We start from the raw sequence: 26,754 nt of genomic DNA on the forward strand, positions 1-26,754 counted from the left end.
AGGTTTAGCTGTTCCATATTTGCATTTATGTATAAAGTGTTTAAATACCGAGTTAACGAGTGAATGTCTCCACTGTGAGATTAATAAAGTCCAATCTAATCTAATCTAATCTAATCTACAGTATCAGGTTATTTGTGAGAAACTCCACATTCTTTTCTTTAGCTATTATACCAGTTCTCATTATACCCACATTCAGAATATTTATTGTGATATGTTTGGACTGAAGCTCCGTCCAGAATTTATATACATGTTCACAAAAAAAAAAGGTGTTCGGTTGTTGTATCTTCTTTTTTACAAAGTCTGCATAGGTTGTTAACCAGTTTACATCGTTTGTGTAAGAAATTGGTAGACGTTTATATTCCATTTATTATTTGAAATGTTATCTCTTTAGTTTTAGGTATACGTTAATATCTCTTATTTTTTTGCTGTTTCTACATGAAAATCTTTCAGTGTGTTTTCTTTTTAGTTGAAAAGGGTGAAAATGGGTAGTTAAGCACTTGCGAATGAATTTATTATTGAATTGTGAACTAGTCAAATGTATATTGTTGATACAAACCGGTCTTAGTTTTACTGCCCTCTCTGAACACAAGCTTGCCTGTTCATGGATCTGATAAACAAGGGAAAAGCTTTTTACATTGTTGAAGTCGTGCTTGGGGCAGTGAAGGTTAAATTTATTACAGAACTCTGGATATTTTAAAAATCCTCCCTCTTCATCCGTCATGTGGGCTGCAGAGCACATCCCTTTCTCCATCCACGATTTAAGGAAAAGAGACTTTCTGTTATGTGTCTGTTGGGAGGGTTATGAGGTGTGAAATGGTGGCAAAAGAACAGTTTCCAGTGTCGGAGAACTTGCTGGTGGAAGTCGGATATGTTGGTAGCTAGTTTGTTTACATCACAGCGAAGTAAGATCCATCTTGTAAAAGACTGAAGCAAAAGGGATCTTTGAGTCTAATGAATGAGTTTAGTCACTGAAGTTTCAAAGCTCCTTCGTTGCAGCGAGACCTGGTGTTCAGACCCCATCCTCGTAGCTTTTTTACCATATCTGCTTTCCTTATATAACAGCATCTGTTTCTCCAGATAAATTAGATTAATGTTGTTAGTTTGTTGGATTAACTTGTTTGAAATATCCATGGAGGATGCCGGATAAGTACCTCGATAAACTTTCCATTTATAAGTAAATATAATCTCTCTGTCGCCAAGAATTTAGGATGGTTTTAAATTTTTCTATATTCCTGAAAACATTTTCTTTCTCTCTTATTTAATGATTCTTCGTGATAGAGATACCCAGATATTGAAACTCTTTTTTACATGTAATATTACAAATAGTTTGTTCTTTTTGGTCTTGCAGCGTAAATATCTGCTTTTCTCAGTATTCAGTCTGACACCTGAAGCCGAATCAGCCCGGATACAATCAGGATTTCTTCCTTCTCTTATAAAGACTGTGGTATCATCTGCGAAGTGGCTAATGAAGATATTATCATCCAGAATCCCTTTGACACCACTGTTGTTCAGACTTATCGCCAGCCGTTTCGCTATGATAACAAACAGAAAGCGAGCGACACCGTGTCCTGCTGGAAACCTCCGGCATGTCCCACCTTCCAAAGCTATTAATGTCGTTATACAGCAAACCAGTCAGATCCATCATGTTCTCCCAAAACCAACTTCTGTCAGCGTTTAATGAAAAGATGCTCAACAGAAGCGAAGCTTTGTAGAAGATAACCCGTAAACATGTCACTGTAAGCATCACATCTGGGACCAGTCTGGTTTTCTTATGGAGGGAAACCCGACAGTGTTTCTCTTACGATCTAAACCGGACTGCAGGCTTGTAGTGATGCATCCTGGTAGGAGGTCGTAGGTCGTCCAGTCAGCTTTAGTCTTTGCCGTGTTTAGGGATGAGAGTTATAACCCGTTTCATGCTGTTAGTTCTTTATCTGCATTCCTGTTTTGTATGAAACAAGAGGAGTCTAATAAACTTCCAAAAGGCTTTATAGAAACCTGGAGTCAGACCATCTACGTCGGGGATTCATTAGATGTCAATTTCATCACAACTGCATCTAGTTCTTCAAAACTTCACATCCTTCTTTGAATGTCTCATCAGTTTTAGGTAGAACTTGGTGTTTTAAATGCCTTCAGCTGGACGTGTAGAGCAGACTGTAAAACCTTTACACCTCTTTTTTATTTAATCACTATCTTTACATTCTGTTCATCAATTTAAAGACTTGATTTGTGTCCTTTTCTCTATGTTACTAAAATCCGTGGTATTTTCTCCCCTCGTCGATGCATCTTGCTCAAATAAAGAATCGCTTTGCTTCATGAACGAACACACTGTCCAGTCTGCATCGTAATGACGTTTCTGGTCTTGACCACTTCTTCCTCCTTGATTAAGCAATGATTCAACTCTGCAAGCAGCTCGCGTTCCTCCTTACGTTTCTTTCCAAATAATTTTTATTAAATCTATTGAGAACCGTCTGATTCTGTATTTTAAAAATTCCCTTTTGGTGGAATAATTTCTGTAGGTTTCTTCGTTTATTGTTTCTTCAATTTTCATCCATTTTTAATAAACTAGCGTTGAATTTCCAGGAGTTTTTGTTTGTCTTATTATTGTTGGGGTTTACAGCCATTTCTGCCATGCAGTGATCTGTTAGCGGTGCTTTACAAATGAATATTTTAGCCACATTTCTGGAACAAACCAATAGTCCAGTCTGGATTTAGACGCACCATGAGAATAGTTTTTTTCTGGGTTTTGAATCCTCCATATGTCAACCAATGAATTTGTGTTAGAGAAGTCCTGAGTTATTTTATTGTATTTAACTGTTTGGCATCTGGGTGGCCATCTATGTTCTCCCAGTGCTCCCAGTAGAACCTGGTCTGTGGGGTGGAGTTGTTTCGGTTCTGAGGCCTTTTGGGAAAGAGCACCTGTTTATTTTGAGCATTTGTTTTGTGACCATAAACATTAACTACTAGTAGCAGGTCATTGTCAACCCTTAAAACCATCGTTATCCAATGACCTTGACCATCCACTTCATGAGTAATAATATTTCCCTGAAACCGGTTGAATAAGACACCAGCAGAGCGATTCATACCATGGCTAAACAGTATGTTATCGCCTCATTGGTTGACCCAGAACTTGGCATCTATTTCTGAGGAATGAGTTTCCTGTAAAAAAAAAAAAAATTTTTCCTTGAATCCTTAAAAAAATAAAAACATTGCTTTTCTCTTAATTAAGTCTTTGAGACCCCCAACATTTAACGTTGAACATATCTATAAACCTACGAAAAATAAAAAGATAAGACAGAAAAACAACTAGAGTGTGTCTCAAACCGCGCACTTACATGAGTGCACTGGAAGGTAGTGCGTAGTGCGCACTAAGCACTACCTTCTGTAGTGCACACTATCGTGGGTAAGTCCTGATCCAAATTGAGCACTAACGTTTTGCACTTACCGGTAGTGACGTACCAGCTTAGCAGCGCCGCTCGGTTAATATACCTTTTTTTTTCTTCCAAAATCCAAAATCACGTCAACATACGTGTTTGCATGTCATACTTTTATGCTAAAACAGTTTTTAAATAAGCAAAGATATCTTAACTGAATTAAAGTACTTTACATTATACATTTGTTTTTATTGGTGTTTACACTGATACCGTTCACGTCTGCAACAGGAAACCGATTATACTAGAAATCATCATTTAAAATATGAAACGCAGTAATGAAGACGCTAAAACAGGGATGCAGAAAACATTTTATTTAAAATTTTAATTAAATCATTTCTCTCTTGCCGCCCCCTCTTCTCCACAGCAGCATCCAAGCCCGCAGGTGGTAAATGCCTCAGTGCCACTGCTGGCTCAGTAGTTTGATGCCACAGTGACCTACGGTGAACACAGAATGGAAGTTTATATAAAAGCAAACATTATTATGTACTTTATGGGTACTTTGTACATCACTTTAGATAAGAGTCTGCAATCAGCTACGGCTTCGTCAGTGTTACCATGGAAACGGGCCGGTTCTCTAAACCAGCGGTGTTTCCTAATCAGTTTTCAGATCAAGGACCATTTCGTTTACGCCAGAGACCCCGCAGTGCTTAATTTGGAGGTTCAGCAATCATGAATAAACATACGGAACCTATAGCATTAATCATTTTTAACACTTATAGCCCATCTAGATCCGCGAAATCGGCTATAAAACTGCTAACATTTACGTTGCTAACTCTACTGCAGCCTCCAACAAATGATCAGATCCATAACTGTCATCAGGGATAGAAGAGATAAGAAGCATGCTGCAGTTTATATTAGAATTATGATCAAATATCTTCATACTTACAACAGTTGAAAATACCCTCCGCCTGCATCGGTACCGCTGAGTCGGTGGCTGCCAGCTCTGAAAAACTGGTTGAAAGTCCCTCCCCTTCCGCTACGTCAGCAAGATGGCGTCCGTTTAGTGCGTGTAGTGTCCATCGTTTCGCACTAGATTTTTGGCCGAGTTTAGGGCAGCATCCGGGTACTTTCAGTGCACTGAGTTTTTACTGAAATTTCTGTGTCAGCGCACTAAGCACTTAAATGTAGTGTTCGAAGTATAGAAGTGCGCGATTTGGGACACACCCCTAGTCTGCAGTCCTGTAGCTAGCTAGGTTAGACATTCCCAAATATATTTATTTTTTTTCCCTTCAACCTTAACACTCCCATCTCGTACATTGTTTGATGAACACACCTTCTGTTTTCAGCCTATTTTCCCTCAACACATGGAAGTTTGCACGTTTGCCTTCCTTTCTGGCCAGAGTATCTTCCTTGCTTCTCTGTCCTCTCCAGGTATCTTTTCAGCCAGACGTATGTTTCCTCCCCTGTAGTTACTGGACTCTCTGCTGTTTCTCCACATTTCTTCCTTCACAAACCTCCGTGTGAATAACACGCCACCGGTCGCGTTTTGCTGTCCTCCTTCGTTCCTTGTACGGTATCTACTGCCTCCTCCATGTGGCGCGCCTCCATATCAGGACTGATCATGCTCAGGAACTTCAGGACCTCTGTTCTGGTGTTTTCTCCACTTTTTGGATTTTTAAGCACCACCACATCCTGTATCTTTCTTGTTCTTTTATACTCTCTAAGTTCTTTATTTTCCTGGATCAAGAGCTCATTTTGTTTTTCAGTCTCTGATTTTAGTTTTGCACTTCTTGATTTCTTCATTGTTGAACTGAACAGCTTTGGTCAAATTAGCTATCATGACGCTGCTCTGTAAGCTTGTTCTTTAATCTCTAGCTTGTTCTTTGAGCTCTGTTAGCTTGTTCTTTAATCTCTAGCTTGTTCTTTAAGCTCTGTAAGCTTGTTCTTTGAGCTCTGTTAGCTTGTTCTTTGAGCTCTGTTAGTTTGTTCTTTAAGCTCTGTAAGCTTGTTCTTTGAGCTCTGTTAGCTTGTTCTTTGAGCTCTGTTAGCTTGTTCTTTAATCTCTAGCTTGTTCTTTAAGCTCTGTAAGCTTGTTCTTTGAGCTCTGTTAGCTTGTTCTTTGAGCTCTGTTAGCTTGTTCTTTGAGCTCTGTTAGTTTGTTCTTTAAGCTCTGTAAGCTTGTTCTTTGAGCTCTGTTAGCTTGTTCTTTGAGCTCTGTTAGCTTGTTCTTTAATCTCTAGCTTGTTCTTTAAGCTCTGTAAGCTTGTTCTTTGAGCTCTGTTAGCTTGTTCTTTGAGCTCTGTTAGCTTGTTCTTTGAGCTCTGTTAGCTTGTTCTTTGAGCTCAGTTTGTTCTTTAAGCTCTGTAAGCTTGTTCTTTGAGCTCTGTTAGCTTGTTCTTTGAGCTCTGTTAGCTTGTTCTTTGAGCTCTGTAAGCTTGTTCTTTGAGCTCTGTTAGCTTGTTCTTTAATCTCTAGCTTGTTCTTTAAGCTCTGTAAGCTTGTTCTTTGAGCTCTGTTCGCTTGTTCTTTGAGCTCTGTTCGCTTGTTCTTTGAGCTCTGTTAGCTTGTTCTTTAAGCTCTGTAAGCTTGTTCTTTGAGCTCTGTAAGCTTGTTCTTTGAGCACTGTTAGCTTGTTCTTTGAGCTCTGTTAGCTTGTTCTTTGAGCTCTGTAAGCTTGTTCTTTGAGCTCTGTTAGCTTGTTCTTTAATCTCTAGCTTGTTCTTTAAGCTCTGTAAGCTTGTTCTTTGAGCTCTGTTAGCTTGTTCTTTGAGCTCTGTTAGCTTGTTCTTTGAGCTCTGTTAGCTTGTTCTTTGAGCTCTGTTAGCTTGTTCTTTGAGCTCTGTTAGCTTGTTCTTTGAGCTCTGTTAGCTTGTTCTTTGAGCTCTGTTAGCTTGTTCTTTGAGCTCTGTTAGCTTGTTCTTTGAGCTCTGTAAGCTTGTTCTTTGAGCTCTGTTAGCTTGTTCTTTGAGCTCTGTTAGCTTGTTCTTTGAGCTCTGTTAGCTTGTTCTTTGAGCTCTGTTAGCTTGTTCTTTGAGCTCTGTTACTTGCTTCACTTCCTACGTTTGTGGCCGTATGTGCCTGGGTCTTATCGTTGTTGCTGGATCCTGTTTTCATTTTGGTTGCTTTGTTCATCTTAGATTTATATTAAGCATTTGGAGCGTTCAGAGGGTCGTGTTTATTCCTTTTCGGGGACCAATCTCGCACTGTACACGTCCAGAGCGACCACTCAACACGCCATCTTCCCGGAAGCCGGTTGGACAGGAATGTTGCTCTGAGCTCGCGAAGACCCTGAAGCGCATTCGGACAGAGAAGTTCTAAAAACGCAGTTCTAACAACTGTCCTGATTCTATGAACTGCTCTTCCCCAGGGGAACTGTTTCATCTTGCATTCGCACATGAGTTAGGGGGACCCATACGTATATACTCTGGATGCCGCGTTTAGGCTTGTCAGGCACATCAACACGGCCGCCATCTTGGGCCGGGGTTTCAGACCCGGTCAGACTGTGTTTGTGAAACTAAAATGTTAGATTTTTGTGCTGCATACGGATGTTCCTGTTAAAGAAACACCAAAACCAAGATAAGAGAGACAACATTTCACCGTAAGAAGTGGTTTTATGTTATTTAACTGTTATGGACTTGTTGAATTTGACGTATTTCTTAAGTTAACAGAAATGAAACCGGCTGATGTCACGACAAGAAAATAAAAAATGTTTTTGTTAGATGATGATTACAGGAAGATGGTTTAAGTGGGAATCAGCCACTTCATATAATTGTGTTAAGTAGGTCATTCCAACATTATCTATTAAATCAGTTTCATGGCGCTAACAGGAAGCTTAACTTTGACCTGCAGCTACAGAAGAACTGAGAACCAAGCGATGTTCAGATGGACGTTTTGTATGTTTCCAGCAGATAAATGGAGGCTGGATGGGTAGCAGCAGATAGATGGAGGAGAGACTTTGTCCTGAAGGACTGTTCAGCCGTCTGCAGCCTCATTTTAACCCAGAGGACTTTAACAGGACTGGACAGTCCACTGGTTTTGTTGCACCCTCCGCTCCGTCATATAGGGAGAGGTACGTGGTTCTTGTGGGAGCTAAAATGAGAGACGGAGACGCAGCCGACGTCTTCACTCCATTTATAATGGATAACAGGATCTGTCTCTTGATCTAGTTTGATTTGTCTCACTGTGAGTGGAGGAATAGGTGCATTCACTGACACTGTGGACAACTCAGTTGAGATACCCATAGACCAAGCTGCACTACACAGATCCTGATGGTCAACCACCTGCATAGCTGCACTTACAGCATCATGTGACATTTCCTTCGAACACTCTTCCATGTAGACCTCCATGTCTAAGGGCATTCTCGACAAGCTATCTGCGTCTATGTTCTCTCTGCCAGGACGATACTTCACGGTGAAATGGAAATCGGCCAGTTCTGCAACCCATCTACACCCTGTAGCATTCAACTTAGCTGTGGACAGAACATAAGTCAACGGATTATTGTCACTAAACACAGTGAAGAATGGTGCATAGTACAAGTAGTCCCCAAACTTTTCCGTAACTGCCCTTTTAAGTGCCAAGAATTCTAACTTTCCCGCATGCAAGTTGTAATTTTTCTCAGCTGCAGTTAGAGTTCTTGAGCCATAAGCAATTACACGGAGTACACCATTTTGTCTCTGATACAATACAGCCCCTAATCCCTGGTTGGACGCATCTGTATGTAAAACAAAGGGTTGTGTAAAATCTGGAAAACCAAGAACAGGAGGCTGAACTAAATAGTCTATCAGCTGTTCTAAAACTGACTGGTGTACATTACTCCATTGAATAGGAGTACTTGAGGGTACATTGTTCTGTTTCAGATTTCCCTTCCTTGTGTCCGGCTGACTCTCCGCCTTCAAAGGGGCTTTAAGCAAGTCATATAAAGGGCTAGCTATACGAGAGAAATCCCTGATATACTGTCTGTAGTAGCTCAACAGTCCTAGTATTGCTCTAAGCTCACCAACAGTACCTGGTTGCTTCTTTTTCAGGGCTAGCACTGCAGCTGTATCTGTTGGGTCCATTTTACTTCCTTCAGCGGAGACAATCCTGCCAAGGTATCTCACCTCTGGTTTGAAAAAGTCACATTTCCGTGGTTTGAGTTTTATCCCATTGTCTCTAAGACATCGTAATACTTTCCTGACATCCTCAACATGGTCCTTAAAAGTCCTGCTGAATACCAGGATGTCATCGAGATAAGGAACACATATCTCGTCCCGCAGTCCTTCCAGGCATTGTTCCATACACCGCTGGAATGCCGCTGGTGCGTTCATGAGGCCGAAAGGGATCCTAATCCATTCGTAAAGACCCCAGGGAGTCACAAAGGCAGTTAGGTGTCTGCTCTCCTTGGACATGAACCCCTGGTGATATGCCTTTCCCTGGTCCAGTAGTGAAAAGATGGTGTTCCCCCCCAGACTGTCCATTACATCCTGTACCCTAGGTATAGGGTGCCGATCTGGATGTGTCTTGCGATTCAGCTCTCTGTAATCGACGCATAAACGCAGTGAACCATCCTTTTTTCTTACGCACACAACAGGAGATGAGTAGGAAGAGGTGGACCTCTCCACCCATCCCTGGGCTATCAAGTCTCGTAAGTAGTCCTTCATCTCTTTGTACAGTGGTTTTGGTACAGAGATATACGTTCTTGAAACTGGCTCTGTATCTTTTAACAAAATGTCCATTTGCAGATTCTTCACACAACCTATGTCATCATCAGTTTTTGAAAACGACCCCGATTCCTCTTTTAACATTTGCTGGACAAGCTTACGTTTGTTTTCATCCAGGTGAGACAGGTCGACGGGCGGGTCCCATTGCTCACTAGTGGGAGTACTTTCTGTGGTGTCCTGGGTGTGGATCTTACTGACAGCAGCGGCCTTCAGGATCTCTCCTGAAGATGTCCAGGGGATAGACAGACCCCACTGACTGAACAGTTCCAACAGTGGTTCTCCCCGATAGTGTAATGTCATGGTTGGTTGGGTTTTGTACACAAACTGTCATCTTTGGGACAGACCTTGCTTTCACTGTAACTAGTGTGTCACAGAACTCTAATCCATCTGGCCACTGTGGATTTTCACAAGGTTCAAAAATCAGTGTAATGTCTTCTTTAAATGCCTTAGCATGTACCTTACATTCAGTAAACATAGAACTCTGACTAGGTACAGTCACTCTCTCATTTGTTGTTTTCACATTGTACTCATGCATTTGTTCCACACTAACTGCTTTTATAAAAGTAGTGGCTTGGGTTTTCTTAAGATGTGGGAAAGCTAACTTCACTGCTTTCAGAAGTTTCTCCTTTTCCCCTGATTTAGCTCCATCTTTCATACTTTCTGAAACTAAATGCTCAATAACATTAAATCCAATAATTGGACACTGTTGCTGGTTACCTTTAAGCACTAGAACAGGTATAAGTAACTCAGAATCATTAGCTGTCAGTTTAAATGGTATCTCAATCCAACCCACATATGGCATGTTCGTACCATTAGCTGCTTCAAGATTGAGTGGTTCATGTGGGTTGGTCAGCTCACTCACATTTCTTATTGGCACCCCCTTTAAGTTAGCTTCTTTCCATGACTCATCTACGGCACAAACCTGTGAACCAGAGTCCCAAAGTGCTTCAACCTTTTTGTTCCCTAAGAAACACCTAATGACACATTTCCTTCCCACCAACAGTCTAATAGAAGGTATTTTATCCTTTTCACATGGTTTCTTTTTGAGCATTTTCTCAGAGGACTTCATATTCCCCTTATGAACACTACCACAGGTGTAAGGTCTACATTTAGTTTTATGTATTGCCCAGTGCTCTCCTTGGCACTTCTTGGAGCAGTAGAAAGCATTTTTACACACTGAACAACATTTCAAACCCTGAATTTCATTTTGTATAGTACAACTGTAGCAACACTGGGACCTTTTAATGCCACTGGTCACACCACGTCCCGTTGGAGTGACGCCTCCTAGTTTAAAGGGTTACCTCGGGCTGGTCTCACTGGCCTCTGTGCCCTGCATCCTGCTCGAAAATGTTCATTGCTACCACATCTAAAACAGTGCAGACAAAACTCTTCACCTGCTTGAATACAAGAATAACACCTTGGTTGTGCGAGGGCACATGGTACCACTGAGGGGCGAAACGCTGCTGAAACTGGGCAGTACCTCTCATCGGGCCCAAGTCAAGCACTGGGTGATGCGGCTGAAGAGCTGTTGGAGGGTACTGTTGAGGGTAGTATTGCTGAGCAGATGGGTTCAGCTGGTATGATGGAAGTGAAGTGGAGACCGCCATTGAACAGTGGTTTTCAGGTCCTCCACTGGTGGGTTGTGGCGTGGCTGTTGACTTTTGGATGGTCTCTCTGATTTGTAACACCTCTGCTTGTAAATCCTTTAAAAACGCGATCTCAGACCGTATCTCTTTGATGTCTGATGTCTCCTTGCTGCTTTGCACCTCTGATGACAGCTGTTTATACAGTTCAGTGGCCCCTCTCTCCTGGTAATGAGCTCTTAAGATCCTCCGCAGGGCAGGAAGCGTAAGATCACTTTTTCCTTCCAAGTAGCTCCTCAGCTGTAGTCCGGGTGTGATGGCACGAATTACTGCATCAATTATCTCATCTTCCGGGTAGCTTTTACTGAGCCACTCTCAATCTGCTTGGCCAGACTCGAAAACGTGAGCTTGTCTTTTTGTCCTGGCTCCCCTATTTGGCCTGATATCTTAAAGTCTTTGCGCCACATAGAGCTATCTGAGGGTGCTAAATTGAGTTTCTGTATTGGTGTGTTCCGTAGACTCAGTTCCTTATTCATTAGCTGCTGCATAGCGTCCTCTTTGGCTTGAAGTGTGGTCCGCAGTTCATTTACCTCTTTCTGCAGATCTTTTTCATCCTTTTTATCTGCTAATTCTAGTTCTGGCATTTTTGCATTTCCAATTAAGTCCTTTATGTGGTACTGATGGGACATTCCTTCATCTTCCAACTCAGCTAAATCAGCTTTTTCAACATAACGGGTGACAAGTGTGATTAGCTGACCTCGAGTTTTACTGGCAAGTTGCTCCTTCCCCAGTCCAGATAGTTTAAGTCCATTGCATATGTCTAGCAATTGTTCAACATTTAATCCGTATAATGCACCCTTGATTTCTAACTGTATTTGCTCCTGCTCCGACTCCATTTTCGCCAGGGAAAACCCCAGATAACAGTTAAACTCAAGCTTCTGTTAACTTTTGTGTCGGGGTGCCCTCTAGTGGTGGTTGTGCGCACTGGAATTACAACCTGCTGCACGTGTTGCCAGAGCCACTGTGAATATTGGCGGTGCCACGTGTCCGATGCTTGAGTTTGATGGGGGGATATTCAGCTTGAGTTTCCACTTACAGCTGGCGGTTTTTCCTCTGACCGAATGTCCCAGCGGTGCCTCCAATATGTTGCGCCCTCCGCTCCGTCATATAGGGAGAGGTACGTGGTTCTTGTGGGAGCTAAAATGAGAGACGGAGACGCAGCCGACGTCTTCACTCCATTCCGCTTTATTCCACAGCAAAAAGAACAACGTCATCACCGTGCGTGTGCACAACCTGGGGCGCCGAAAAGGGGGGGTAAAGTGGAAGGATTTATGGGGCCATGAGTGACAGGGGGCCCAGAAGGGCCCTCAATGCAATTGTAATACTGACAAAATTATCTGACACTTAATGATAAACTTACAATCATGCAAACAATTTAGTCACAATGCAACGGTTTCACTACGTTTTTATGTTTTGGAAACATTGCTGAACACTCAACCCCCCTCTATATTTCACTTAAATGGTTCAGTCCACCTGCTCCTTCAGCTGCGAAGCAGCGCAACAGACAGACAGCAAGTGGATGCTTAGACGGTAGCATGCTTCAAAAGTCAGGAAGCTTAAAACGAAAAGAAAAAAAAGCTGAGGCTGGAGAGAGAACAGAAGAGTGGACAGTACGTCACCCAGTTCTTCCGGAGGCGAGGTGGTCAGTCAGTTCGTCTGATGGAAAGTTGTGGAACATCAGCTTGTTGTCTCTTCTAAACTTTGTTCATAAAAGCTAGCTCACTTCACTCCCAAATTAGCTCATATTTCTGAAGAAAACTGGATTTTATTTAATTTCACTGTTGTTTTAATCAAATAATCAAGGCAGGCAAACAATTAGCAAGCTGCTCTACTAAAACATCATGCATGTCTGAACAGACACAAGAGCAGCCGAAGCAGATGCTGCCAGAGCCCCCCTCCCCTCCCAGCCCCACCTTAACATGTCCAGGTGGCCCCTGAAGAACGAGGTGAGCAGCTAAGTGTTAAATTAATTGATTATTGTGGAGAAAAAACATTATATAATAGAAAAAAAGTTCTGAATTATTAATATTAAATAAAAATAGTTTGCATTTATTTTCTCAGCTATCATAGTAATATTGGGTCAGGTCAGTAGTTTGGGACTCATCCTCCTGCTTTGCAGCAGGAACAGAGACATTTCTGGTGCAGCAGGCTTAGGACTTGATAAGTGATTTTTCAGGGAGAAAACTCCATGTTGGGCTCTTGGTGAAAAAGGCTGAGCAATGAGATTGCAAGAGCTTGGCTCAGCAATAATGCACCTTTACCTCTCCTTGATATCTTATTACAAAAAGTTCTACCTTTTAAGATGTGATTATTTAATTTTAAAGACGCTCCCAGCCGTTGTTTGGTTGTAAATCTCCACAGTGGTTTGCTTGTGATCGTATTACATTCAGTTCATATAAAACAATAAACCATGTGAGGTCCTGCTAGTTTTTGTTTATGAGCCTCATTTATTTTACCATTTGCATCTGATTTAATGATGATAATGTCACCAATAAAATAAGTCATAAAAAAACGAGCGGTCATTTTGTTTTTGATGGTGTTTTAGCTGAGATTTGATTTGTTTCTCCACAGATTATAAATGCATTTCATTTTCATGGAAAAGGTTATTTTGTATTTAAGTTTTGTATTTGTAATTTGTTTTGTAATTATCATGAGATAATTAAGTATTTAAAAAAAGATAGATGGGTTTTTAAATATAAAGTATTCGTCTTGCAGCAAATAATTTAATCTAAATTAACTTCATTGTATTTTTAGTGCTTCCCCTGCCAACTAGCCTGTCATGTTTTTCTTTTAATTTCTTTTAATTTAATTTCTTTTAATGCTATTTTGATGGTCAAAATAGCATTAAAATTGCCAATTGAATGTAGGGGGGGCCCACTGAGTTTCTTTTCATGGGGCCCAAAATCTCTAGCAGCGCCCCTGTGCACAACACAACTCTTTTCTAGTCAAGAGCAATCGATCATGCAATCATTGAACTCTTATTAAATTAATATTGTACATGGTCATTTTTCCTTTTGTAACAATAATGAAAAAATCCATTATGACATATTACTCTTTTAACTCTTGTAGTTTCACTATTAAATATTTTCCAACTGTGTATGATACACTTTTTAAGCATTTTTAACCTGTCTTTTCAACCTGTCACAGTTTAAATAAGGACGGATAACGTCCATCTTTAACTTTCCTGACCATCATGACAGTTTCTCATGTAATCCTGATGATTCTCTAACACGGTGGAGTCCCTCTAAATGATGATAAACTATTAGAAACGCTTCTTTTTCAATGGACCCTTCAGTTCTTCTACAAATTTCTGTGGTCTTGAATTCTTTATTTATTGTCTTTGACGTGGTAAAAAACATGTTTTATGTTGGTTCCTATCAGGTTCATTACTTGTTGGTCACATTCGAGGAAAATTTAGGTTCTTTATGTTGGATGAAAACAGATGTAACTTTAACTGAAGTTTTTCTTTTTGGGCTTATTTTTGTCACTTTTTAATTTAGGCAATCCTTTTTTTTTTAAGGAGTGTTTTTCATTTTTAATTTCTTTTACTCATTCCTTTATTTTTTGTTTATTTATATTTTATATAATTTATATTATAATTATAACTCCATATGTGAGCATCACCATTATTATTTCTCTGGTGACTGTAGAAAAAATTCAGTTTGCATGTGGGTGTGTGTCTGAGTGTGTGTAAGTGTATGATATAAAATAAAAATAGATGTGTGACTTTTCTAATAATAATTGAAAATCGGTTGAAATCTGCCTCCGTTGTTTTATTAAAATTTTTCAAAAACAAATTCCAAGAACTCCAAACAGCAAATGAAAAACATCCTTATTCTTAACAGATAAGCAACCAGTTTGATCCCAGACTGTGTTTACCTGTCGAACAGGTGATAAAAGGTCCGTTCACATTCAAAGTTCTTCACAGGGAAAATATGGTTCAGTTTAAAATGACTTTTTTCTTGTTTGGTAGTAAAGGAAAAGAGGAAACCTCTTCTTTCTTTAGTTATGTCCATCTCTGGGAACGAGGGAAACTCGTTGTTAAAATGTTGTTTCATTTATAATCCAGGACGTTTTCTTCATCGGTGCATGAAGCTGCTGTTTAAAACACAGACCAGACGCAGGACTTTTATAACCATCAGGTTAAATATCATGTGTAGAATCCCCACTTTGCCCCCGGGCTGCATAAACATTTAGTAGACAGATTTCTGATCCTTCCATTTTTCCACTACCATACGTTCCCTCTTTATCTGTGGATTCTGGATCTTGTCAGATATGATCCTTGCTGACATCAGCGTTGCCGTCCCTCTTCTATGTCCCGTTTGAAAGGATGCTGAACAGACCTGGTTAAAGCTCCGTCTCTTAAATGCTTGGGATTAGTTAAATGGGTCTCTTGGAGAAATAAAATATCCACCTTGTCTTTTTTCTTTGTACCAAGACTCTTGCTTCTCTTGACTGGATTAAGGAAACCTTCCACATGATAAGAAGCAGGCTGAGTGGCTCTCTGTTTCTTTCCATTACAAATCCACCAACAGAAAATTCCTTTCCTACGTCTCCACCTGAATTCTGAAAAAACTAAAACACAACAACAGACGGCAGCAGAACAGCTTCTCATCACTGTGAACTTGGTACTCTTAGCTAATACCTCCAGCAGAAGGTCCAGTTTTGGGGTCTCCCTGGCTCAGGGGGTTGGTCCCTGTCTGTGGAGGCCTCCTTAAAGCGTTTCATGCTCATTGTAAGTCAGGTCCTCCCCGGCCACTCATTTTATCATAACTGTCATTAGCCTAGCCCATTCAGGTGTCAAAGCAATAATTCAAAGCTTCTTAGTCCCACAGAGACAAACTCCGTGTCTCCCCACCGTAAAAGAAAAAGCAAGCTGTCGATACACACCGGGTTCATCTGCCTGCCCGTCTGAAGGCATCCAGGTTCTTCTTGAAGCCGTTCGGCTTCGCTCGGGACCGGGCTCTCTGCCACATCAAGTCTTAAACTCAGCTCATCGGGGGTTTGAATATGGTCAAGGACAACCCTCTCTTCACCTCCGCAGCCTCCAAGTTGTACAAGCATGTGTCACCTTGGTAAAACACCCTCATCCTGGCTGGAAAAGGAGTCTGAAATCGTACATTCTTTTCCTCTAGCACCCTCTTTGCCTCGCAGTTCTCCCGCCGCTTCCTGAGGGTTTCCGGCGTGTAGTCAACCCTTGTTGTGTCAAACCTTTAGCAGGATTTCGTCCTTTGTCTTACTGCAGGAGAACTTGACCACTATGGATCTCGGGGGAGCCTTGGCGGGAGGTTTCGGGCCCAGAGTGCAGTGCACCCGTTCAGTCTTGAGGTCGACGTGGGAGTTAAGTCCATCTTTTCTTTTAGTAGTTCTTCCACAAATACTGTCATCTGTGTGGAGCCGTTCTCCGACCCCTCCACAAAGCCATGACTTCTTATATTGTCACGTCTTGCTCGTCCCTCCTGGTCAGTTAACTTATCCTCCAGTTTAGCCTGTAGCTTAATCAGCTCAAACAAAAGCCACGAAACAAAACAAAACCCAGGAAAAACAAGACAAAACACCAGTGAGCTAACATGCAGAAGGAAGCGGTCGCCGTGTTCATGCGCTGCCTGACGGGATGTTACTGATGGACGATGACATCAGGCGTCCGTCGAGGCAGGAAAAGCACATAGAGAGTCCAGAGATGAGGAATCCAGCGGCAGCCATACTTGTTGCTTTCATGGAGGAAGAAAGTAGAGCGCCGCAGACGGAAGAGACGACCTGGAATTTAACTTATTAACATGCAGCGATTGTACACGTGTTGTAAGAGTAAACGTGTCCGACGGTTTTCTCCTGTCTGCGTTCAGCAGGTTACAATAAGTAAAAGTTTCAGGCGGCGGGTTTGTTGTAACTTATACCTACACATACTTATTGAACTCCTCACCGTCCGGAGCAAAGCTGGTGATGGTGGAAAAGGTTCCCGGTTTTACCAGCAGAGAGAGAATTTCTGTTTGTCCAGAGAGGCGTTTCAATACACCTGAAGCTGCACTGGAGAGGATGGACACGGACACCTGCTGCAGGTACTGAAAAGCTGGATGATTTACCTCCTGCCTTCCAGCTAATCTCTACACACCTCTTCACAAGAAGCATCATGTGGTGGAAGTTGGACAGAACATACATGTACACATGATGTACACGTTTAAAGAGAAAACGCATCATGTGTTTTACCCTCTTTACAAAGTTTATTTTTTTATAGTGAACACAGCCGTGCAGAAAGAACTGTTTACATGTGTGTATATGATGATCTGATCAGATCTGTCCAACACACCCAGAAACCCTCCATCACAGATCTCCGCTGGCTTTACCTCCGCCTGTCCAGCAGCTGCTCAGCAACTATAATAAAATACTTTAAATGCAATAGGATGTTTTTTACCAGGTTAGGGTGGCAGCTGGTGGTTGATGCTGGTTCTGGTTTAGTTGCTGAATAGATAAATATTCTAGAATAAAAAACAAGTTATAAACAAGAAGGATGCTAATAAAGTTATAATATATAGTATATAGCGTGCACAAACAGCAGTCATTTAAAGTGAAATTTAACTTCCATTGAAATGACTGAGTCTGCTGTTAGAACCAGTTTTGTGTGGCTCCATCAGTTCACCTTTTCCATTTAAACCAGTATCTGTGTATAAGCACACATGGTTTACATTTACCTTTGTTATCTCTGTTAAATCAACAACAGAGATTTTTATGAACATTTAAACTGTTTTATTTACCTGATGGATGCAGCTGATGGAGGCAGCAGGAGCATCCAGGGTGGTGATAAACTTTGCCTGGCCTACTCGTTCAATGAGGTCTTCCAATCTGGGCAGAGGATAAGCATCAAATTCAGATTGTGCATTTACCTTCCTGAAGTCAATGCAGAACCTGATGCTCCCATCCTTTTTGATGACCAGTACAATGGGGTTGCTCCATTCACTGCTTGAAGGCTCAATGACCCCCAATTCCAGCATGACAGCAATTTCCTCCTCCAACACTGGCAACAGTTTTTCTGGTATGCGGTACATCCTCTGCCTGATGGGGGTGCTGTTTTTCAGGCGAATGTCATGCTCCACCTGGTTAGTTACTCCTGGCTTCTCCTGAAACAGATCTGATGGAATTATGGCATGCAATTCTTGCTGCTGGGTTAGAGACAGATGAGAAAGGTCAAGAGCTGCAGAGTTGTGTTTAACTGGGATGAACTCACCCACCACATCCTCCTCCTCAACCACAGTCCGAGCAAACATCTGTGGCTGGGGTGGGGTACCCCAGGTTTTCCATTCCTTTAACAGATTCATGTGGAAAGTCTGTTTAGGATTTCTCCTCTCTGGCATCTGAATCTCATACGTTGATGGACTCAGTTTCCTCAACACCGTATACGGACCCTGCCATTTTGCCAACAACTTATTGTCCACAGTGGGAAGAAGTAGTAGTACCTGTTGTCCCGGGCTGAATGACCTCTCCCTGGCTGCCTTGTCGTACTGCCTGCTGCCGGTCTGCTGCCTCTTTTGCACCTTCTCCATTTGTGAACTCACCAATTTAGTGGCTTGCTCCATTTTCTCCCTCATCTGTAAGACGTAGGCCAGCACACTGGTTGACTTCTCCTGAGACCCCACCCAGGAGTCCTGCAGCACATCCAGTGGACCCCTTACTCGCCTGCCATAAAGGAGCTCAAAAGGTGAGAAACCAGTTGAGGCATGTGGAACCTCCCGATAGGCAAATAATAGATATGGAAGCCACTTGTCCCAGTCTTTAGCATTAGCAGAGATAAACTTCTTTAGCATGCATTTTAGAGTCCTGTTGTATCTTTCCACCAAGCCATCTGTCTGGGGGTGGTAAGGGGTGGTCCGAATGCCTTTAATGCCTAAGAGCTTATACACCTGCTTTAAAGTGTTAGACAGAAAGTTTGTACCCTGATCAGTCAAAATCTCAACAGGAATGCCTACTCTGGAAAAAAGCTGCAACAGGGCATATGCTATTTGTTTGGCTGTGACGTCTCTAAGGGGAAATGCTTCAGGATATCTGGTACCATAATCACAAATTACTAATATAAAGCGGTTTCCAGATTGTGTTCGCTCTAAGGGCCCCACAATATCCATAGCAATGCGGTGAAAAGGGACATCAATAATAGGCAAAGGTTGCAAAGGAAATTTTGGAACCTTTCTATCTCCAGTTAGCTGACAGACTGAACATGACTGACAATAATCTTGGATTTCTTTGCCCATGCCTGGCCAGTAAAACCTGCTTGCAATTCTGTCCATGGTCTTCTTGACCCCAAGATGACCCGCCCACGGAATATTATGCCCCAGTTTCAGGACCTGTTCCCGAAGCTTTTGTGGCACCACTAACCTCTCTCCTTCCTCAGAACTTGCCTTGTGGTACAAAACTTTGTCTCTGAGACAAAACCATTAAACCTACGTCCTGCCCTGCCTGCAATACAGTTGCCTTTTTAAAGCATTCCTTAAGACTCTCATCCTGTTTTTGATGATGTGAAAAATCACAAACACCATCAGTTTCCCCAACCTCTGGCCCTGGTAGCCCAGGGCTGGTCTTAACTGTACCAGCTGTAATGGCTATTCTTTGATTTCTAGTAGCTCCATATGCTTCTTAATATAACCACTTCTAAAAATGAATGGACGGTAGACTGTTTTACGCGTTGGACAACTAGACGTCGTCGCACACGGTAAAACGACCGTGTTGCTCCGCCGTCCATCTTTATTGAAAAGAAAAAACACCGGCCCTTCTTCTACAGTTCAAGTGCATACAATGATATTGTACCCTCTAGCGTTCACACATGGTAACATCAATGTAATGTAATGACTATGAATTACTTCATTACTTTTAACCTCATTAATACTCTATGAATTAAACAAATATTCAAATGAAATATACTTTTATCCAAATAATCATTAACTTATAATATGCCTCAAAAAATGGCGCTTACATTCCGGCCCCTAATTGTTACTGCTGGAGCATAACAATTACACTCTTAACAAAAAGCGACATTTAAAGTCATTTTATAAACCAAAACATGCATCTCTTATTACACATTTTTATGGCTTCAAACAAAAATACATTACTCATCCATTTCAAGCAAAAGACACAATTTGTCTACTGGTCTTTCCAAAACACTACTTTTAGTCTTAACTAAGACCCTTCTTACAAGACCTTTAGCATCACAGATGGTTTTTTCAACTTTTGCCATTAACCATGAACCTCTGGGAGCACTGTCGTCTACTATAAGAACAACATCTCCTGGTTTCAGATTTCTTTTCACATTTAACCATTTTTGTCTCTCTTGTAAAAGTGGTAGATACTCTTTGGACCAACGTTTCCAAAAAATATCTGACAAGTACTGGACCTGTCGCCATCTCCTTTTTGAGTACAAGTCCTCTTTTTGAAACAGTCCAGGTGGCAACATTGGTTGTCTTTTCATAAGAAGCAAATGATTAGGCGTTAGTGCCTCTATATCACCTACATCATTAGACACTCTGGTAATAGGACGATCATTGACAATAGACTCCACTTCACAAAACAAAGTGTGGAGACGCTCATCATCAAGAGTCTGTTGTCTGAGTAACTGTGTCAGAATCTTTCTAACAGAACGTATCTGTCTTTCCCAAATCCCACCGAAGTGAGATCCTGCAGGTGGATTGAATATCCATGTGACACCTTTTTGAAGAAGTGAGTCTGAGATTTTAGACTGATTCCAATTTTTGATTGCTTCACGCATTTCTTTCTCCGCCCCCACTAGATTCGTACCATTATCTGACCTCATAACAGAAACTTGGCCCCTCCTAGCTACAAACCTTCTAAAAGCGTTAATGCAAGTGTCTGTTTCAAGTGAATGAGCAACCTCTATGTGTATAGCTCTTGTGGTAAGACATGTAAACAAAACACCATAGCGTTTGACATAACCACGACCACATTTAATCTCGAAAGGTCCAAAATAGTCTATTCCAACATTAGTGAAAGGGGGGTTGTCCGGAACCAAGCGATCCTGTGGCAAACTTGCCATTCTCTGTTCACCAGGTTTGCCTGACAACATTCTGCATTGAACACATTTTGACAGTATTTTCCTCAGAGCTGAATCTGCTTTGGGAATCCAGTATTTCTCCCTTAGTTTTGACAACATAAAGTTTCTTCCACTATGTCCTGTTTGCTTGTGAATGTGTCTGAGAATCAGAATAGACACATGGTGGTTTTGATGAAGTATGACTGGATGTTTCACATTGAATGGTAAAGCTGACTTATGTAACCTGCCACCTACTCTTAAGACCCCATTGTCCAGCACAGGATCTAGCTTTACAATATGGCTGGTTCTTTTGATCTTTCCTCCTTTTTGTAAAGTTAAAATCTCATCTCCAAACGTTTGACTTTGACTAAACTTAATGATCTCTGTTTCTGCATTCTCTAGCTCTTCAACTGTTAGATGAGACTCATTTTTAGTTACAGTCTTTTGCATGTTTGTGTCGACTTGTGACAAAGTGTTTCTCTCATGACACAGCTTCTGAAGCAACTGTTTAAACCTCAACATCCAGGCGACAGCCCTTTTTAACTTGTGCCAATCTGAGTAATATGAAATAAACTTGACAAGAGGATTTGTTTGTGTGCTAACAACATTCACACTCATCACCTTTACTTCTGCATCATTATGTATGTCCATTGAGTGTATTGGAGAGACAGGCCAATGTTTAACATCTTTAGATAGAAAGTCTGGTCCTTTAATCCAGCATTTACTTGCAATGAACTCGCCTGCCTTCATTCCCCTAGATGCACTGTCAGCAGGATTTAACTCTGTGTTTACATACTTCCACTGACTAGGATTGGAATGGTCTCTGATAAGCGATACTCTATTCGCAACAAAAGTCTTAAATCTGGCACTGTCATTGGCGATGTATCGCAACACTGTGGTACTGTCAGTCCAGAACATGGATTTTTCAAGTGGCATTTTTAGCTCATTTGTCATTAGTTTGTCCATTTTTACTGCTACAGCAGCCGCTGTTAGCTCTAATCTGGGAATAGTAGTTTGTTTCAAGGGTGATACTCTTGACTTGCCTATTACAAACGAACAGTGGACTTTACCTTTCTCATTAGTGACTCTAAGGTAAGTAACCACACCGTAACCTTTTTCACTCGCGTCCGCGAAGTGATGCAGTTGTGCTGATGTTACAGCTCCAAAACTTTCTGGTTTGAAACACCTATCAACTGTGAATCCTTGTAATTTCATAAAGTCCGAAAGCCACACCAGTGACTTCCGAGTCAAGTCTACAGGAATGTCCTCGTCCCAAGAGAATTTCTTCCCACACAGCTCCTGCAAGATCGTTTTAGCTGGCAGAATAACTGGGGACAAAAAACCTAAGGGGTCATATATTGAACTCACGAATGACAAAATGCCCCTTCTCGTTTGTATCATTGGTTTTGCATTGATTTTGATTTTGAAAGAGTCTGTCTCAATGCACCAGTTAACTCCTAAGACTCGTTCATCTGGTAGTGTATCATGACACAGATCTAGTGCTTTAATCTCTGATGCTCTTTCTGTTTCAGGGATGGAGGCTAGAACAGCTCTGCTATTACTGTTCCACTTGGTAAGACGGAAACCTCCACTAGCACACAGCTCTGTTAATTCTTTAACCATGGTGCAAGCCTCACTTTCATTTGACACTGACAAGAGACAATCGTCTACATAGAAATTGTCAAGTACTGCACTAACTGCCATAGGTGCCACTTCAACTGCGGCATCCTCTGCTGTTCTCTTTAACGCATAGTTCGCGCAACTAGGTGAGGATGTTGCCCCGAACAAATGTACAGTCATCTTGAACTCTTGCAATGGTTTGCTCAAATCGCCTTCAGGCCACCAGAGGAAGCGCAACAGATCAGTGTCTTCTGGTGGTACCTGAACCTGGTGATACATAGCCTCTATGTCTGACATTAAGGCAACGTGGTCATGTCTAAAACGAGTCAACACTCCGACTAGTGTGTTAGTTAAGTCAGGACCTTGTAAAAGTTCTGCGTTCAGTGACTTGCCCTGATAAGATGCTGCACAATCAAAAACTACACGGAGTTTTCTTTTCTGCGGGTGGTACACACCGTGATGGGGTATGTACCATACTCTCCCGTCGTTACGATCAAGCTGTTCTTGAGGAACAGGTACTGCGTAGCCTTTGTTCAGTAGGTCAGACATGAATGCATTGTACTCATTGTGAAAGTCTCTATTTTTAAGCAGCTTTCTTTTGAGGTTTTCTGCTCTTTGCAAAACTAGAGTACGATTGTTAGGTAGTGTGACTGACTTATTTCTAAGTGGTAGGCCTATGCTATGATGCCCATCAGCCTTTTTAACAGTCTCTTTGACAGAGTTCATGAACTGAATATCCTCTCGCGACATCTCATGCCGCTCTTCACATGCCCTTTCTGGAAAGTCATGATTAAACTGCTGCAGACACATTGTTTCTACTTCTGACATTGAGATGCGATTTACAGAAGCACTTTGCTCATTTTCAAAGTCTTTTCCTTTCAGTGGTCCATTGATGACCCAGCCAAGGATCGTGCGGACAGCATAAGGACCATTGTCTACACTATGGATAATTTCCCATGGCTCCATTGCCTTGTGAGCATTTGACCCTATCAAAAGTCCAACCTCTGCATCTATTTCAGGAAGCTCTACTCCATGCAGGTATGGCCACTTTTCTAAATCTCTTTGCACAGGAATGCTATCTTTCGTCACTGGAATGTCTCTATGCGTGTAAGCATCAGGTAAGTCTACATAGACATTTTCTTTCACACCACAAACTTCTAAGCCTGAAACTAAGTAACTTGGCTCTAACTTTTTCTGACCCATTGTGCGGAGAAGAATCTGAGTTTTCTTGCCTTCTGTGCCAAGCTGTCTCATTAGTTTCTCAGAGCAAAATGTTGCTTCGCTACCATTGTCCAAAAACGCATAAGTCTTGACTGTTTTGTTGTTTTTCTTTAGCTTAACATGAACTGGGACAATAGCCAAGACACAACTGTTATTACCGGCCCCGGTAGCACCACAAGTTCCGCCTGTAATAGGGATAGGGCTGGGGACTTCAGTATCAGCATTTTCGATGTCATTGTTAGCTTTGTGTTCTACTGTTTCATCCTCTGCCTTAGCATAATGAAGCATGCTTGGATGTCTTTTAGGACAGTAGTCACATTGGATTCGTTTCTTACAGTCTTTACTTAAATGTCCCTGATTTAGGCATGAAAAACATAGTCCTTTTCCCTTAAGGAACTCTACTCTCTCTTTGTGAGGCAGTTTTCTGATTTTTTGACATTCAGCTAGTGTGTGGCCTTTCTCACAATATGTGCAAGGTCTTTTAAATGCTTCAATAGTTTGGCGTAAGTTGCCTTTATTGCTATCTGGCAACCTTTCCTTTGTGGCAAGGGCTACGCTGGTAGCAAATGCACTGCCCTTTGGTCTAAATGGTTTGTTCGTTTTCAAGTATTGCTTGCCTTTGTCATTAGCATCTTTAATATCCCCAAATAACGGATCTGATGCTATCTTAGCTTGTCTGTTCAGGAATCTAACCAAATCTGAAAATCTAGCTCTCCTGCCAGATGTTTCCTGAATATCAAAAGCAGACACTCTCCACATTTCTCTCATCCTATGAGGTAGCTTGGAAACCATAACTCTTAGATTGGTGGGGTTGTCTAACTCCTCAAGTTGGTTAATGTCCTGCATAGCATTGTTACAACCAGTGAGAAACAAGGAGTAACTGTGAAGGGCTTTGGCATCATCTGCCTTTACCTGAGGCCAATTAACGGCTCTGTTCAGGTAAGCTGTCGCTATCTTTATCTCATTGCCATAGTGATACTGCAAAAGTTTCATTGCCTCTTTGTATCCCTGCTGAGGGCTCATGTGTTGGCAACTTCTGACTAAGTCTCTCGGTTCACCACGAGTAAACTGCTCAAGATAGTATATTCGGTCACTGTCGTTGTCAGTTTTATCACTGATGGTGTGTTCAAAGGCTCTAAGAAAGAGTTTGAACTCTAAAGGATCACCACTAAAGATGGGAACATCTCTCTGCGGTAAATTTGAGAGTCTTTGCTGCTTAACTAACAACTCAGTGATGTCATTTTGTTTCAGCATTACTTCACACAGATTAACACTAGTGTCACTTTCCACTTGTTGGGTAGGGTTCTCTTGTTTAACATTTAGCTGTGGTCTGGTAATGATTTGAGTGTTTAACTGTTCATTAGTTACAACTAGGGGCAAACTGGGTTGCTGGTAACTACTGAATGTGGTAGGTTCACGATGAGTCGTACTCGTATTCTCACATTGTTCGTACTCACACTCTTCCAATACCTTTATTTTTGCTGTAGAAGCAGCAATGGCCGTCTCGATTTCAAGCTGCTCCTTCTTTGCCTTTAGCTTTAGCTCTTCCATTTCCAAAGCTTGTTTTGCTTTCAGTGATGCTGCCTTAGCAAGTAAAGCAGCTCTTTCCGCTTGTTCCTTGTGGCGTACTGATGATGTGGATGAAGCCTTGGATCTGGCCGAGCAGCTGCTGATCCTTCCCTCGGAGATGCAGGAACTCGGTGGCCTTTTCTTCGGTGCAGTTGCTATCGACACGCTGTCGTCTGGACCCACGTCGTCCTGTTGCTGCTGCCTGGTAGACATCGACGCAATGTCGTCTGGACCTACGTCGTCCTGTTGCTGTTGTCTCGCTGAAATGGTCCATTTCTCAACATCGACCATAAAATTGCTGAAATGTTCCCTTTTAGGCAGGAACCAATATGTTTGATCAGCTTCTTTCTCATCTGGTGACAACAGTCGCAGCACATCTTCATTTGCTTTATCAAAGTCATTCAAAAGTTTAGAGCACTCATTTAAATGGTCATCAACAGTGTCTGGATCTTCATTGTCTTTCATTAAAGCATTTATTTTGTTCGTTTTTGCAGTCAGTTGAGAAAGTTTAGTTCTTCTTACATTCATTTGTCTGTGCAAGTGCTCTTCCAGTCCTTTTTCAGTGTACTTTGGTGCCCTCTTGTGACCATCGCCGGTACTGCAGGTGTTTTCCTTCTGCCTGGTCTCTAGCGTCTCGTCATCCGCCATCTTGCTTTATGTTACGCCGAAATATTCAACAAAAGCTCTAATAAAGTAGTCTATGACACAAAGCGTGCATTGCTTTCTACTTGAGTGCCATCTGGCGAAGACTACAACTTCCTGGCTGTCTTATATTTCTTCTTTTGGCTTATTTTCGCTAGTTACCATGCTGCAGTCCTTTCTCCATTGAAGTTCCATGGCGAAGGGCTCCTTCTCTTGCTGAGCGAGGTCGTTTTACTTAATGTAATGGCTATTCTTTGATTTCTAGTAGCTCCATATGCTTCTTAATATAACCACTTCTAAAAATGAATGGACGGTAGACTGTTTTACGCGTTGGACAACTAGACGTCGTCGCACACGGTAAAACGACCGTGTTGCTCCGCCGTCCATCTTTATTGAAAAGAAAAAACACCGGCCCTTCTTCTACAGTTCAAGTGCATACAATGATATTGTACCCTCTAGCGTTCACACATGGTAACATCAATGTAATGTAATGACTATGAATTACTTCATTACTTTTAACCTCATTAATACTCTATGAATTAAACAAATATTCAAATGAAATATACTTTTATCCAAATAATCATTAACTTATAATATGCCTCAAAAAATGGCGCTTACACCAGCCATTTTCTCTCGTCTCTTCTGCCTTCTGCTTTTCCTGATTTTGACAGGATACTCTGGCAAAACTTCATTAAAATATGGCAATTCAGAAAAAACATCTAGGTCCTCCTCAGCTACCCCCGGCTCTGAAGATTCTGAATTAAGTTGAGATGGCACTCTTGGACCACCAGTCTGGCTTGTTTCAGCTGATACTCCTTTATTCTCACCTGCTTTCATCTCTAGTCCTTGATTCTGCCTCTGTGACCTGGTCACTACATTTACTGGCTTGCATCTTTGAATCAGATCTTGAAGGATGGGGACATCCTGGCCTATGATTACCTGGTGAACCAAACTATCTACAA

General features: G+C 41.6%; 1 protein-coding gene and 1 long non-coding RNA gene across 2 annotated transcripts; both read right to left on the minus strand.

Moving 5' to 3' along the window:
* Positions 1-11,877: 11,877 nt before the first annotated feature.
* LOC121630050 lies at positions 11,878-13,818 on the minus strand. Its single transcript, XR_006008475.1, has 2 exons — positions 13,644-13,818; positions 11,878-11,946 (listed from the first exon to the last, which is right to left on the minus strand). It is a non-coding gene; the product is annotated as an uncharacterized LOC121630050 (long non-coding RNA).
* A 5,559-nt stretch (positions 13,819-19,377) lies between these two features.
* On the minus strand, positions 19,378-26,405 carry LOC121630009. The gene is made up of 2 exons (XM_041970030.1): positions 25,394-26,405; positions 19,378-25,339 (listed from the first exon to the last, which is right to left on the minus strand). Exons 1-2 carry the CDS (start codon positions 25,796-25,798, stop codon positions 19,802-19,804), a joined length of 5,943 nt encoding a protein of 1,980 aa, XP_041825964.1. The 5' UTR covers positions 25,799-26,405; the 3' UTR covers positions 19,378-19,801.
* Between the last annotated feature and the right edge of the window lie 349 nt (positions 26,406-26,754).

Source organism: Melanotaenia boesemani, chromosome 19 (genome assembly GCF_017639745.1).
Source record: "Melanotaenia boesemani isolate fMelBoe1 chromosome 19, fMelBoe1.pri, whole genome shotgun sequence".
Classification (NCBI taxonomy): Eukaryota; Metazoa; Chordata; class Actinopteri; order Atheriniformes; family Melanotaeniidae; genus Melanotaenia; species Melanotaenia boesemani.

What these genes read in the sequence shown, in the direction of transcription:
- LOC121630009 (XM_041970030.1), bottom strand. Translation starts at nt 25,798, where the DNA reads ATGGCGGATGACGAGACGCTAGAGACCAGGCAGAAGGAAAACACCTGC. An exon ending in CAGCGAGACAACAGCAACAG is followed by an intron (nt 25,340 to 25,393) that starts GACGACGTAGGT and finishes CAGCAGCAACAG; the next exon opens with GACGACGTGGGTCCAGACGA.